The 16051-nt window shown below is 30.6% G+C and overlaps 2 protein-coding genes across 2 annotated transcripts; one reads left to right on the plus strand and one right to left on the minus strand.

Moving 5' to 3' along the window:
* Positions 1–2161: 2161 nt before the first annotated feature.
* Positions 2162–6464, plus strand: LOC114194459 (DEAD-box ATP-dependent RNA helicase 53, mitochondrial-like). Its single transcript, XM_028084687.2, has 7 exons — positions 2162–2612; positions 2759–2886; positions 3063–3474; positions 3735–3833; positions 4319–4543; positions 4947–5108; positions 5460–6464. Exons 1-7 carry the CDS (start codon positions 2295–2297, stop codon positions 5952–5954), a joined length of 1839 nt encoding a protein of 612 aa, XP_027940488.1. The 5' UTR covers positions 2162–2294; the 3' UTR covers positions 5955–6464.
* A 1067-nt stretch (positions 6465–7531) lies between these two features.
* On the minus strand, positions 7532–12091 carry LOC114194676 (Actin-like ATPase superfamily protein). The gene is made up of 7 exons (XM_028085039.2): positions 11543–12091; positions 10583–10730; positions 9710–9901; positions 9277–9405; positions 8842–9011; positions 8239–8372; positions 7532–7955 (listed from the first exon to the last, which is right to left on the minus strand). The coding sequence occupies exons 1-7, from the start codon at positions 11820–11822 to the stop codon at positions 7854–7856; spliced, it is 1155 nt and encodes a 384-aa protein (XP_027940840.1). The 5' UTR covers positions 11823–12091; the 3' UTR covers positions 7532–7853.
* Positions 12092–16051: the final 3960 nt, after the last annotated feature.

The following is a 16051-nucleotide window of genomic DNA, read 5'->3' on the forward strand; positions in this document are numbered from 1 at the left end:
TTATTTATTTGAATAAAGTTGTTCACTAAAGCATTTGAGATTTTGGATTTTGGAAAGTTGAATTTTCAATTAGTTTTTTTTTTTCTGATGTAAAAAATGTCATCAAAATTTAACTTTTTGGAGAACGAAGTTTGGGAAGAATTTTCTGATTTATTTTTAAAAGGAGATAAAAATTTTAAAAGATAAAAAATAATAAACTAAAATTAGAGAACAAAATTTAAAATAAATAGTTAGAAATGTTAAGATTAAATTTTAATTGGTTTTAAGAAAAAATAAAAATAATTTAAGGGTGAAAGTTTTTTGATTTCGTATAATATATAGCTAAATTTATTATTATTATAAGGTTAAATTACTCTTTGGTTATTATATTTGTCAAGTAATGTCAATTTGGTTTTTAATTTTTTTTCTGTCTCAATTTGGTCTTTGTTTTTATAAAATTGATTCAATTTGATTTTTATGTTTAGTTTGACAACCAAACTGTGTTAAAATCAATGTCACGTGTCAATTTCTGTTTTTTTTTAATTCTTAATTTTTATTATTTTTTACATGTGTCACTTCATAATTGTGTCAGATTCAATTTAGTTCCTATATTTGTTTTTTAGTACCATGTAAAAAATTGAGCAATATTATCCCTCCTTAAATTGAGACTCAGATTACTTTTTGTATGAATAGTATGGTGACATTTTTATTAAAATTAACGTTTTTATTAAATATTTATACAAATATTTTTAAATTAACTTTAAATTTTATACAAAACTTTAAACTCTGATTTTGTTTTGAACTTGAAATTTAGTTCATAAACTTATAGGTGATAAGTTATTTGATTTTTAATTTTCATTGAGTTTGTATAATATGGTACACTTGATGTCTTTATATATGATCACAAAAATGGTTAATTATTGAAATTAAATTTGAGATTTATTTTTGTTTAATAATAAAACTAAAAACTACATGTTTGTTTAAAAATATTTTTAAAAATATTTAATAAAAATATAGATTTTAGTAAGAATATCATCATAAGATTTATAACAAAAGTAGATTGAGTCACAATTTAATGAGAGATAATATTGCTTCATTTTTTCAAAAATTGTGACTAAATTTAAACAAAAAATAAATATATGGACCAAATTGAATCATTTTGACACGTGGCACGATTGTGAAATGACATGTGTAAAAAAAAAAATTTTAAAAATCCCAAATTAACATGTAACGTTGATTTTAACACTGTTTGGTCAAAATTGACAGTAAATATCAAATTGAATAATTTTTTTAAAAACAAGGACCAAATTGAAACAATTAAAATCTAAAAACCAATTTAACACTACTACTTAACAAATATAATGATAAAAAATGTAATTTAATCTTATTATAATGATTTGCATAAAAAGTGAATGAAAGATAGATGGAAAATTTAATAATTGACAATGATATTAAACGTTCTTAATAAGCTATTTGACAATTTCATATAGCTGGTATTTCAACCATTCATGTGTAAATTACATTATGAAAACCGAGTGTAAATTACACAAATTATCAATTACTAAAAAAGTTTTTAATTTCTTCATTGAAGTATGCAACATGAAAAATCATGTTTATCCAAACCAAATTCAAATAACAATTATCAATTTAGTTTAAAGCATTTTCTTTCATTTCACCTTTCCTTACCAAATAAATTGAGTTTAATTATTTATCATTAAATATTCAATTTTTTTTTAACAAATTCAGATTTTATTTATTAAATACAAAAGATATGTGTTTTCTTTATATAAGTTTTTTCTCAAATATTATTTATAACAAGAATTTATTATTATATTTTAGTAAATATAGAAAATAAATTTATATTAAAAAGTATTCCATTTAAAGTATAAATTATATGTTAATTATTTTTCTTAATTTTAATTTTATATATTTTTTCAAAATTTTCCTCCCCCGTTAGAAAAAAAAAATCATAAAGTCCCTTCGGAATTTTGTTTTGCGAAATTCTGACAAAGTTTTCATCCCTGCAATAAATCAATCTTACTCTTACAATAACCAAATTAATTTCAAAAAATAAAATGAGATTATTTTTTGGTGAAAGAGGGGAAAAAGATTCTGCTTAATCTATGGTGTGGAATAAAAGAAGTCATAGGGAGCATTAAGAAGAAGCACACAGAAGATTGTGCCACCCTTTACTGAACTGAACTGATATATCTTCTTCTTCATTTCCAATTTTCTATTGTCATAAAACCCTAAACCCTGAATTGAAGTCTGTTAGGGTTTCCATTTTCCATTTTCTTGCCACACAATACTACAACATGTTAACCGCAATCCTCAGAAGAACTTGTTCCACCCTCTCAAGGCGCGCTTTCCCCGCCGTCGTAATCTCCGCCAGCAACGACTTCCGGCCACTCTCCGCTGCCTTCATTCCCAGAAACTTTCACTCCAAACCGGTTCCTTTGAATTTCCGTTATTCTTTATATCACCGCGCTGAATATGCTGTTGACGAATTCCCTTATGAAGAAGGGTCTAAAGGGAACGCCGACGAGGGACTCGAGATCGCGAAGCTCGGAATCTCTCAGGATATTGTCTCAGCTTTGGCCAAGAAAGGCATCACCAAGCTCTTCCCCATTCAGGTTTGCTTTGCTCCTAAGGGTTTATGCGATGATGCATAGCATGATTGCATGATACGTGGTTTATAATGATCAACGACGTGTAGTTTAGATGTTTAGTAGCTTTAAGTTTTTTTTTTTTTTTAGTTAATTGGGTTGTTGTATTGTAGAGGGCCGTGCTGGAACCTGCTATGCAAGGTCGTGATATGATTGGTCGAGCTAGGACTGGAACTGGGAAGACTCTTGCATTTGGGATACCCATCATGGATAAGATCATTCAGTTTAATGCGAAGCATGGGTTGGTTCTAATTTTAGTTATCGTGATACTTATGTTTCGTTATTACCTAAATTTTGCCGTTGTTTCTCTGTTAGAGTTGAAGGTGGACTTGGTAATTGATGTTGGTGTGGATAGAATCATGGAAATGCTATTTGTGTCTTTAACTATACATTTTATTTTTGTGATTGATGTGGCAGGCGGGGAAGGGATCCTTTGGCTTTAGTTCTGGCTCCAACTAGGGAGCTTGCTAAGCAGGTTGAGAAGGAATTCTATGAGTCGGCACCTAACTTGGATACTATTTGTGTTTATGGGGGTACGCCAATCTCTAAGCAGATGAGGCAGCTCGATTATGGGGTTGATATTGCTGTGGGAACACCTGGTCGGATTATTGACCTTCTCAACAGAGGTGCTCTAAATCTGAAGGAAGTTCAATTTGTTGTTCTTGATGAAGCTGATCAGATGCTTCAAGTGGGCTTCCAGGAGGAAGTGGAGAAGATCTTGGAAAGGTTGCCCCCCAAACGTCAGACTCTTATGTTCTCTGCAACAATGCCATCTTGGATAAAGCAGATTTCACGCAATTACCTGAATGATCCCCTGACCATTGATCTGGTAAGCTTGAAGTTCCTTTCTAGGCACTAGGAGAATGCCTGTAACCATTTGCAATTCTTAGATATCTTTTAATTTGATTTGATTGTTCTTCCTCTCGCAGGATATAATGTACAAAATAAACCTATTAGATTAACTTGTAGGGCGCATGAACTTCTTTGAGTAATAAATTTATCATGTTTTAATGTCTATACATTGGATGTGTTGTGTGCATGTCTGGGAGTACACGTTATTTTTTAACTGGAAACTTATTGGTGCTGTAGGTTGGAGATTCTGATCAGAAGTTAGCAGATGGAATTTCACTGTACTCCATTGCATCTGACTTATATGTTAAAGCGGGAATTCTTGCACAGCTAATAACAGTATGCCTTCTGAAACCATCATTTACCAATTTGATTGGTAGTTCTGATTAGTGATAGTTAATCTGTTTGAAAATCACCTTAACAGAGGTCAATCCTAGCTTGCCTTAGTTTCATTGTGTTAGGAGGGGGCTGCCTCAACGGCAACCTCAAGGGTGGTGCTTAGACCCCCCTCAACAAGAGATATGATATAAAATTAAAAAGAGCTTGTAAAGGTTGAGGAGTCCTTACTTTATAAGTAAGTTTTGGGGGGTTGAGTTAGGTCCCAAAGCTAAATTCTAAGCCTAAAATTACTCTATCGCAAATAGGTTTCTGGAGTTTTATTACATTTTTTCCTTAAGCTTTTACTAGAATATAAATATGTGTGTGTGTGTAACTAGAGGGTGAGCCATGGAGCAAGGGTAAGGTTGGTTCCTTTTGACCCGGAGGAAACTTGTTGCTGGATTTCTTTCTTTATATCTGTTTCCTAAAGATATATCCTTTTTTAGGAACATGCAAAAGGAGGAAAGTGTATTGTTTTCACTCAAACAAAACGTGATGCAGACCGATTATCGTATACCATGGCAAAAAGTGTTCAGTGTGAGGCTTTGCACGGAGACATATCACAAGCTCAGAGGGAAAGAACTCTTGCTGGCTTCAGAAATGGGCATTTTAACGTTTTGGTGGCAACTGATGTTGCCTCACGTGGGCTTGATATACCTAATGTTGATCTTGTGAGTTCTGTATTACTGGTTTTTTATTTCCATAGGAAAATTTTCTTGTGTTTGATCGAATTTGAAGACAAGCTATCATTTTCTTAATGATATATCCTTGATTATTAGTTTTGCTTTTTCTTGTCAGTGTATTTGATATTTTTGTTAATCGTGCAACACTCTAGGTGTATTCTGTCATCGCCTGTGCTGTTCATAGTTCTGTTCTGTAAATTTTGTACCTCACTTAGATTTTATTTCTCTGTTTGATTTGTTATTGTTCCGTGTTTGTAGTCTTTCTCAATGTACCTTTCTTTAATGTTTAATGTCATGTGCATATGTAAATACTGTGATATATTATGAACAATATTGTTATCGTGTCATGCAATTTTTAGATACGAAATTTTGACCTGCTTTCCTGATATAGGTAATACATTATGATCTTCCCAATTCTTCGGAGATATTTGTTCATAGATCTGGGCGGACAGGTCGTGCTGGTAAGAAAGGAACTGCTATTCTTGTGTATACAGAAGATCAATCAAGGGCTGTGAGGCTTATTGAGCGTGATGTGGGCTGTAGATTTACAGAGGTGATCTCCTTTTGCATGCATCTTATTGAATTTTGTCTATCTTTTGCACTTGTAGTTGTACCTTGTTAATTACTAATTTTCTGGTCATTGAGATTGAGGCTACACTATTAAGGCAGCATATATTCCTGCTGCCTAAAATCCCGTCCTGCCAATGCACAATGGGATCTGAACCTTGCAAGTCAGGTTGACCTGGAAATTGATAAATTCAATCTGAATGTTCCCTTAGTTGTTATTACCGTTTTCTTTTTCCAGTGCTCTCCCTAATATGCTAATTACATTTTGAAGTTTGGACTTTTTTAGTTATATAATTATTTATTGATTCCTTTCTATTCCTGTATTCATATTTTTCAGCTACCAAGGATTGCTGTGGATAGTGCATCCATGGACACGGTTGGCATGGGCAGTGGGCGGTTTGGTTCTTTTGGAAGTACAAGGGATCGTCGTTATGGTGATACAGGTTTTAGCCGTGGTCCTGGATCTGGCCGTTCTGGCGGCTACAATAACAGTGGATTTGGCCGCTCTAGCTTTGGGGATTCTGGTGAAAGGTTTGGTGGACAAAGTTATAATCGTTTTGGTGGGTCTGGTTTCAGTCAATCAGGAGGGGGGTTTTCTGGAAATTCATCTGGTGAAATGAGTAGATATGGTGGACCAAGCACTGGTAGGTTTGGCTCATCTGGTGGCTTTGGCTCAGGTCAATCAGAAAGTAGATCTGGTCGATCATCTGGTGGGTCTAGGTTTAGTCGTCCAGATGATTTTGGGGGATTTGGTGGTTCAGATCGTTCGGGTCAATCTAGTGGCTTTGGTGATTCTCGTGGTAGTAATCAGAACAATAGAAGACCTTTTTAACCTTACAAAATATAAAAAAAAGATTGCGCTACCCTTATTTCTTGGTGGTTTAGTTCTTGTAGAGTTTGCATCTGTCACTTTCTCTGAAACTTAAAGGCGGCTTCTTGGCTAGTCTTTGTATTACTAATTAGTAAGAATTTGGGAAGGTCATATATATAATCAGAAGTTCTACGAGCATAGGATTTTTCTTTTCTGGGACTTTTGGTTCAGTCTTAGATCTGTTATTTTTTTGAAACATCTATAAAGGAGAAGGGAAGGCTGTATTCCGAGGGTTCCACCTCCATCCATGGACATTGAATCTCACAATGATCCTGAAAATGTGTACACACGAATATGCGTGCATGAAAAGTTTTGAAGAGGGAGCTGTATGAAGTGGTGATTCAATTTATTTACTGTATTTATGTTGCTCAAAGTAGTAAATGGCAGGTAAAGTGCTTTAGATAATCATGGGGAGATATGGTGTTCTATTTTATACTGAAATTATTATGCTAGAATCATGTGTATTAGATAGATCCTGTCTTTCCTGGTTTTAATTTTCGGCCTGAAACAGAAGCAGGCTCCATTGATCCAAGAGGGTCTACAAAGTTGTAACATGTTTATAAAAATAAACAAAACAGTGACAGGAATAACTAAAATGTAGAAGTTTAGGATGGGAGAACTGTAGAAATTTAGAAGTTTGTTTTCTGAAAATTCGGAAGGAGAATTATATTAACCTTGTACGTGGAGAGAAAAGTTTGGTAAGAGGAAAGTGAATTGTGAAAATTTACAAGTTTTTGTTTGGTTAAATATTTCTCTATCTCTATTTAATAAAAAATTATACCTGATTTTTTTAATCATAATATTAAATCTTTAATATGAATACCGATAAAAATAAGTTAAGAGACACAAATAATGAATTTAAAACTTTTAAAGCTGTTAAATATATTTAATACCATTTAAGAAATTTCTGAATCAAGCTACTTTTTGTTGAAGAAAAAAAAAATACAGCATAAAACAGCAACTTTTTATAAGTTTGCTTTTTTAAATACAGTATCTTATTTTTATACTCCACTGTATAATACCCAGGATTCCACAACAGAAATTGATGTCACTAAGAATCATTGCGAGAACCACATTTTAATAGCAAGTTAAGGACTAGTATTTTTAAAATATGTTTTAATATTACCTTTTTTTCTAATATTTTTTGGAATTATTAAATTTGGTCCTTTAATTTTTTTTAATATAATTTTCATATTTGTTACGAGGTAACTTATCTATTTTCTTATTAAATTGGTATTGATAACGTAATAGTGCAAATCACACGTTTCATGAATACTTTTAACAAATATAAAGACTACTTAACCAAAAAAAAATTAAGAAAACATATTAGATAATTCTGAAAAATATTGTTTAAAAGTGATATTAAACTTCAAAAAATCTAAGTAATGCATACACATAAGATAGAAACTTGTTCCAAGAACATTTAACTAAACTAAATTTTGATCTATTTTACATAGTTTAACAGATTTTTGAATTGTTAAACCATCCGGGTCTGGCATACCTCAAAAAAAGACAATATTCAGACAAATACGTAATCATTGGCTGTTCCAAAATGCTCATCTTCATTCTGTAAACAATTCATGATAAAAAAGTATCAGCTTCAAGACAACGAAGACACTTCTCTACCATGTTTATGCCACTAAAAATTATATACACAAGCATAGTTACCACCTTTGCTAAGGTAATCATGACTCAAGGAACTAAGCCTACCATTTGCCATGAACCCTAACAATAATCACACCAGAGATATTGAATCATACATAAACTACATGGCATAACATAGGTATCCACACTTTCATCCTTGTCTAATATACACTTTTAATCATCAAGAATTCCATGTTGTCGCTTTTCTTTTTCTTTCTACATTTTCCTCTCATAATTCACTTCATCATTTTTCAGTTCTTTGTATTCTTTCATGATAAAATTCCATGCTAACCATGCCGCACCAACAGCAGGCTCCACCTGTTGTGCAATAAAACATACATGTTAAAAACATTGAATATGGATATTTAAAGAACATTGATTATTGATATCTGGGGACATAACTTGATTCCTAGTTAAAAAGTTTTCTAAGGATGTTCTACAGAAAGTGTTGTTATATTCCAAATAGTATCTCCTCTAGTTTCAAAATGTCAAATACTAACTTCGAAACAATTTACAAAAAGGGATTTTATCTTATGTGCAATTGTTTTCAAAAAAGATAAAAGATTATCTCCAAAATAAAATGATAAATATTTGGAAATACCTTAGGTCTAATGGGAATTACCCCAGGAAACTGTTTGGAAATACAATTGATTACTTCTTTTCCTATATCCCAGCTCCCCCTATGTGCTGTCAGAACACCACCAACCATCACCAGGGGAAAGGAACTCTTTCCATCTGCAAAAATTACAGACTACAACTCATTGCACAATATTCATTACAGAAGGAGAAAAGATCAATAATCCATGTAAATGATCCAAACATTCATGCCAAAGAACACTACTATATTTTACAAGAATATTCTGGAGGCCAACTCAACTAGTACAAATTTTAATCACACTGTCAATTCAAGATAGGAGAACATTCAAGATGTTTGTTTGGATGAACTTCTGCATAAAATCTTATAGGAGATAAAAACAAGGAAAAAATGAATTTAACATCTCCCAATGCTAAAATTAGCTTATGCACAAGTTAAAAACAAAAATATAGAGATACTAACTTTTACAAGTTAGCTTATGCATAAGCTAACTTTAGCTTAGCTTATGGAGAAGCTAATCTCATTTGTTTTTCCTTAAGAGGAGCTTAGGGAGAAGCTCATCCAAACTGACTTATGCACTAAAAATGACAATAATTTAAATACCCTAACCTTGACCACACAATCCAAGTCTGTCTACAACAGCTTTGACACTTGAAGCTAGCTCTTGGACAGATTCTAGTAAGATATTATTTGCAACCTCATCACCAGCCTCTGCACAGATCACTACAGCTGGAACAAGGGCTGCAATGCGGGCCCAGGAGGGATCTGCATAGGTCCATCTGAACATAACATGATCACATTAAATTGCACTGCGTTGACAAAATTACTTCCAACTTAAAATTTCTCATCTTTGAAATATATATATATATATATATATATATATATATATATATATAAGTCAACTTAGTTTGCATTTGCTTTGTGGATAGGCTAGGTAGTAAGTTTTGGTTCTCTTGTTGCATTTCTAACAGTAAGATTTCCAAATACTAGCTATTTACTTCACAAATGAAAATAAATGAACAATTATACAACTATAATGCATACGCAATTATTTCTTCTGCAGAAGAAAGACCAAGTTTTTGCAAAATACTACTGGCAAGCATTGTACTTGGACCACGACCATCATAAGCTCTTACTACTGCAGTTAGTGCCTTTGCAGCTATTCCATATGCACTGCAAATAAAAAATCAAACTTTCAACAAGTAATATATGGAATCAAGTTGGACACCAAGAGAAAGACGTTCCCCATGGCTCTTTTTATATCTTTTGTCAATAATATGGGTGATGTCAATATATATGATACAGAAAGAGCTTTTAAGAAGATTAAGGTTGGACCAATTTACAAAGTTAAAACCTTTTCTGGCTAATGAAATTATTAGTCTCCATATTTACACTTTTTACTAAGCTAATTTTCAAGGTTTGTGTTACAGAAGAAATGAAACAAGTCTCATGAACAAAGAAATAGTAGTTAGATTACCTGCCCCAGTCACCTAGGACCGGTCCGGCACCTGCTGATCTTGCTTCTTTTCCATCTTCAGTATATCCATAAGCAATGCTCCCTGTGCCAGAAATTAGTACACATCCATGAAGTTTACCCACTGTTCCACTTGACAGAGCAGCCACAGCATCATTTAGAACATATAACCTCACATGGCTTGGGAATATATCCCTGTTTACATAAGGCCACAGCATGGTTCAGTCTTTAGAATAACAGATAAACTATGATGGATATTAAATGACACATCATCTTTAAAGAACTGAACCAGCAGAATGTACAAATAAGCTACAGATTGAATAAGTTTCAATTCTTTATGGATAAGTCCCCCACTTGTATTGTGGTCCTGGCTTTAGTTATTTTACGCATATGGCTTTGGCAAATTAAAAACAATGAAGAAAGTCAGTTTCTTTCAATCTTATATAAAACTGGTATAACGGAGTAGACTTGTTATATAGGTAAACTAATATAGCAGATGTTTGTCATCACTTTCCTTTATAAAGGTTGAGTTTAGTAGTAACATTGTTATTCATGATACGATTAACTGATTTCATTTATGGTCTCTATTTTTTATTTAGGAACACAATTCTCTTCCATTAGATTATGATAAACAGCTTAAAACTCAGTTACATTCAACCACAATTTAATATATTACAAAAACTAACATACAGATCATATATGCCATTAGATATAAAAACAAAGTATATTCATTACTTATAAAAGCTAAGGAGATAAATAAAATAAATAACTTTGTTAGTTTCTTCCAATAGCATGAGTAAAAATAGATTTATATGCCTTCTTATCAACACACACAAAAAAAAAAAATGAAGATACACTTAAATTAAGCTTAGCAACCTAAGCCAACTGAGAATTCTTTGTTGATCTGTTGGATGGTTAACACCAGATACAGCCAAACAAACAGCTCGGACTGAAGATCGTTTTGAACCACACTTTGAAAGAGCATCTGCCATAACCTGCTCTATTGTTTCCCTTGCAGCAATATCTGCAGAAGAAGTGATTAATGGTAACAGCTAATAATAAGATTTCCCCCGGAATTCGATCTTCATTTTATTATGACAGATATAATTCTTTAAACTGTTGAATGCATGAAACTTTGTCTGTTGTTTATGCACAAATTTAACACACAAAAACGAACTAATGGAGATGGTACAAGAGTACTTGTCCAGCAACCATAAGATATCAGCATTTTTTTTGGGAGGAGAGCAGGATGGTTAAAATAAGAACTTCATTATTGTAAAATAAGGGAGAGAGCACAATGAAGATTAAAAATAGGCACATCTAAACACAAAAACAGTGTAGCCAAAGCTTCTTTAGAATGCCAGATAGAAAACCCGATAACAAGAATGTAATCTTTAAAAGACCTAAACAACTCAAACCAAGGAATGTACATAAGATTGCAGCTTTTCCTAAATGATCAATCTTCAACAGTTTAGTTGCAGGTCATAATTGCTTGTGACTACCTTAGATCAACAAGTCATTTGGCTTCATAACCAAACAGCCACTTTCCCCATTACAAAATGTTTCTGATAACCAAATTGCCTAAACATAACAAATGTATATCCAAACTAATAGGTCTCTCTTATCCTCCCCATAGTTCCCAACCCAATAAGGGAATTGAAACACAACACACACTGAACCAAACAGTGTGTTAATGTAAACAACCAGATCAATCAAAATGCCCAAACACGCAGCAAATATTCCAACAAACCCACAAAAGAAAATCAAATTTCGAGACAAAGCCCCAAAGGGAAATCATCAAACACCAAGTGTACAAGAGAGGGGATTATGAATTACCTCCAACACTATTGTGATTGGAGCATCCAGCAACGGCCCTTGCAAGGGTGGGAAGAGAATGGAGCTGAGAGTGAGAAAAAGGAATCATGGGCATACAAATGCACACAGTGGAGGTAGTTCCACCGTCCACACCCAACAAGACACCATGGTCGCCATCTGAGACACCCAAGTCATCCTCAAACTCCCAGATTTCTCCATTCCTGTACCTCTTCATCCCTGCATCAACCACCACCTGATCCTGTTCTTTTTCCTTCTCCTTCTCCTTCTCCGGCGTCATCATTCAATATTTCAAAACTCGAGGAGAGAGAAAGCAACGTTGACCGAAGAGAACAGACAAAGATGGGAGAATGAGAACAAGGAGAAGAGGACTATCAAAGACTGAATTTTTAATGATGGGGTCTCATTTAAATATGCCAAAGTTTCACCCTTGGACGGCCACTGCAACAACTATTTGCTCTCACCTCGTCGTTTCTCAGAATTTCACATATTCTTCTGCAAAACAAGTCCAGAAGAGAGAGAAGACAGAGCCATGATATCTTATTTTCTTGAATTTTTGTTCGCAAAATTAACCCAGAATTTATTTCTGAGAAACAAACCAGAAGGAAAAAAGAAGAAGATAAAAACAGAGATAGAGACTTCTTTTGAGATTTTCACACATTTAACACTACTCCTTCATTTAATCTTTTAAAACAGCACACTTTAAGAAAAAAACTACAATCGTAAACCCTAAATTTTGGCCGTGTTATTTTCCAGATTCAATCCGAAAAATCGGTTGGAAAGCAAATTTTGATCTAGAAATCTTGTTTGAAACGTAAATAGATATAATAATTAAAATATAATAAATGTTATAATTACTTAAAGATAATAATTATTTAATTTTTATTTAAATAACTATTTAACATTAATATTGATTTATATTATAATTAGAAAAATAAAATGAAAATATAGAAGATAAAGTGTTTAAAAAGAAATATAACCACTAGTCAGAACCTCTTTTATATGGACCATCTTTTTTATATAAAATATTATATTACTTATGTCAAATTCAAACATTTAGACAATCTTTATTTTTACTTTTATCCGGTAAAAACATACCTAGCATGTGTGTTTATTATAATAAAAAATAATAAAAGTGTTAATATTATAAATAAGAGATATCTCTTTTATATTAATATTTCATTTTTTAATTTTAACTTTAATTAGTATTTTAAAAATTAATTATTTTATAAATAATTTATCTTCAACTATTATTTTAAAAATCTTTTACATTCTTAATAATTATTTTTAAATATTTCTTTTGGTTACATATTTTATTTTTCTAATTTTATGTTTAGCAACTATTTTAATATTAGTTATGTATTTTTTATTAATTTTAATTCAAAATTTTATCAAAATTTAAAAAATAAAAAACATAGCACGTGTTTTCATTAGTTAAGATAAAAAATATCAAATAAAAAATTGATAAAGTTAAATAAATGATTATTTAGAAGATAATATTTATAAAATAATTATTTTAATTTTAAAAAAATATTTAAGAGTAAAATTAAGAGATATACGTAACACCAAGAAGAAATATATAAGTATGGATAATCCTTCGATATAAGTCTTGATTACTTTTTAATAGCATAATCTGTTGCTATTAATTATGGAAAAATAATTTTTAATTCAAAATTAAATATTATCCTAAAATTGTCTAACATTTAAAACAAACTAACTTAACTAAATTAAAAGAAATATATATATATATAATTTTCAAAGTTTAAAAATAAAAATGTAACAAAAGTCTAAAACATAAAATTTTAATTTACGTCAAAGTTTAAAAATTAAAAATATATTTTATTTTTTATAGCTTATTAGATTAAAATATTTAACAGTAATTATGGATAAGAATATAACTTCATAATTTTATTATATTAATAAAATTTGTATTTGCTACACAAAATATTAAATTATATAATAAAATTTAATTAAGTTTCGAGTTACTAAAAAAATTTAGATATTTTAAGTTACAGTATTATTAATTTTGTTTTCTTAATAATTTTTATATTTTTTAAATGAGTTTTTATGGTTTTAGTTTTAATATTTTATCATTAATGGGGTAATATAGTTAGAATAGTGTGGTCGATGACTAAAATGATTAAAAAAGATTGTACTCGGTTATCGATGTGATCGTCCTATATAGAAACAAATATGCAAAATGATAAATAAACACATAACTCAATCAATGAAAAAATTTAAAAAAAAAACTTAATTAAAAATAGATAAAAATTGTCACTACATAGTGCACCTAGAAAATTAAATAATATTCAACAAAAGTGCAAAAATTTATAAAGACCTATACTTTATTAAGCATACATGATAGAGTAAACTACGGAGTGTACTCTATTTTTTTGTTTAAATTTTTTTCCCTAAATTAAAGTTTTGTCAATCAAGATTTTAGTGAAATATATTATTTCTGTCATTTCACTAAACTTGGATACACCAAACATCGACAAACTATTTATCTCTTACTTCTGAGTTACGGAGCTTATATACATACCTATAATATTATTACAACTAATATATTATGATATAATAGATTATCATTAACTCCAAGATATTATGTTATTATATTATCTTAATTTAAAATCAATTTATTTAATATTTAGAACGTTACAAAGCAAACTATAACTTTTAAATTATAAACTCAGAATAAATTATTGTGACTATCTTACTCATTTTTTTTTTCTGTAATCAAATTAGCTTAGTTGTTTTATTAGTCGCACTAAACATTGTTCATATCTTAAACCAATTGATTCAATAAATAATATTTTATTAATACTTACATTTTGTATATAATAATAAAATAAATAATAACTAATAACTAATTTGAATTTTGGTGAGTAGCTTATTTTAATTTTGTTTTGAAATATACCTTTTTCTTTTACTAAAATTTTATAATGACTATTAGTTATTTTAGTTTGAAATTTATTTCAATTCTTAATTTATATATATATTTTAAATTATCCCTTTCCATCGACAGTGATTTAACTCGAAATAGATGGTGAATATTTAAACACTTATTACCATTTAATTACATATTATTTTTAACACAGGAACATTTCGTTAATTTTTTAAAATATATCAATTTACAAAATAAAAATCTATCATATCAAATAAATCACTTGCAACTTTCACTATTTTTCCTCTTTCTCTTTATATTACTTTTCTTTTTACTTAATTCAAACTATCTCTTAGGACAGTTATTATTAATTTATTGCCAAGAGAAAATGGTAAACTTCAATAAACAACCATAAATTAATAGACGTGACAACATAGGAGTCATAAAGACGTAAGAGCAAGATGTCTTCATCCCATGATAGTTGCCATTTGGCAGAAGTCAAAAATGATATCCTTGCAAGTGTCGAAATTTTAAAAAACAGCATATGTTGCATATTGACATATCATATGTCAAATATGTATTCGTATTAATAATTAATAATATTAATAATACTACAAAGATGAGCATTCATAGCTCAAGTGGCAGCCTGCAAAAGCTCAAACCTTTCATTGGTCTCAGCATTATGAGGAGCACCAACATAGAGTAGATGAGGATATATTATTTAGTTGGAGCTAAAATGACAACTGAACAATGGTTCGCTGGTATTATTATGTATCAAAGATGTTCAAAGCCTGATGGTTGCAACTTAATTGAAAGCCTATCAATTGAAATAGAATATTTTAAACGTGCTTCTAAATCTATAAAAAAAAAGCTTCAAACATAAGTTCAAATGGTATGAGTTCCTAACATTATCTTGCTAAAATGTAAGTTTACAGTTAATTCTAAAAACGTAAGACCTTTTATGCTAAGCAACATTCATACTAAAAGTGGCTTCCAAGGTAAGAAAATGTGAAAAACACTTTACCTTGAAAATAGCTTTCGAGCTCCTACCGCCCAGAAAATAAAATAACAATAACAGGCCAACGGCACAAAGATGTGCAATGAATATTTAATAGTATTTACTAAGAATACAGGTTATGCAGTTGCCAAAATAATATGTCTCGTGCTATAAAAGGATGGGAGCTAAACAATAATTTGTGGATAACATGTTCTATGCTACAGATCATCCTGGAATTCAAACTATATATACAATTTACTAATCACAGAATAATTGCATATTTAAAAAAATATGATCTCCTGAGGAAACAGTTTTATGAATAAATGCTGTCCTTAAGCATCAGTTATTCTTCACCAAACAATGAATAAATGCTATCCTTATAATTCACCAAACAGAAAGCTGAACATTTTAACATTTCTAATTTATAAGGGAGTAAAGGAGGAAAAAGAAGACAACCATTTTTCAACCTAAATAAAATTATAGAGCCAACATGGATATCTTTAGATAAAAGTTACGGTTCACCGTACCAGTTGATTATCTCAATGAGATAAAATACTCGTTACTCAGTTTTATGTATCGGAATGTGTCTCTCTATTTGACAAGCTTAATTTGCAAACAAACACACAAGTAC

The sequence above is a fragment of the Vigna unguiculata genome, chromosome 8, assembly GCF_037176805.1.
Source record: "Vigna unguiculata cultivar grain cowpea cultivar isolate G323 ecotype 2 chromosome 8, ASM3717680v1, whole genome shotgun sequence".
NCBI lineage: Eukaryota > Viridiplantae > Streptophyta > Magnoliopsida > Fabales > Fabaceae > Vigna > Vigna unguiculata.

Bases quoted from the DNA above. Each gene is read 5' to 3' on its own strand.
- LOC114194676 (XM_028085039.2), bottom strand. From the start codon at position 11,822: ATGATGACGCCGGAGAAGGAGAAGGAGAAGGAAAAAGAACAGGATCAG. The intron at 8,373-8,841 runs GTTAGGGTATTT...TAATTTTTGCAG, and splicing joins ACTTGGATTGTGTGGTCAAG to ATGGAAAGAGTTCCTTTCCC. The intron at 7,956-8,238 runs GTATTTCCAAAT...ATTGCACAACAG, and splicing joins TAATTCCCATTAGACCTAAG to GTGGAGCCTGCTGTTGGTGC.
- LOC114194459 (XM_028084687.2), top strand. From the start codon at position 2,295: ATGTTAACCGCAATCCTCAGAAGAACTTGTTCCACCCTCTCAAGGCGC. The intron at 2,613-2,758 runs GTTTGCTTTGCT...GTTGTATTGTAG, and splicing joins CCAAGCTCTTCCCCATTCAG to AGGGCCGTGCTGGAACCTGC. The intron at 3,834-4,318 runs GTATGCCTTCTG...ATCCTTTTTTAG, and splicing joins TTCTTGCACAGCTAATAACA to GAACATGCAAAAGGAGGAAA.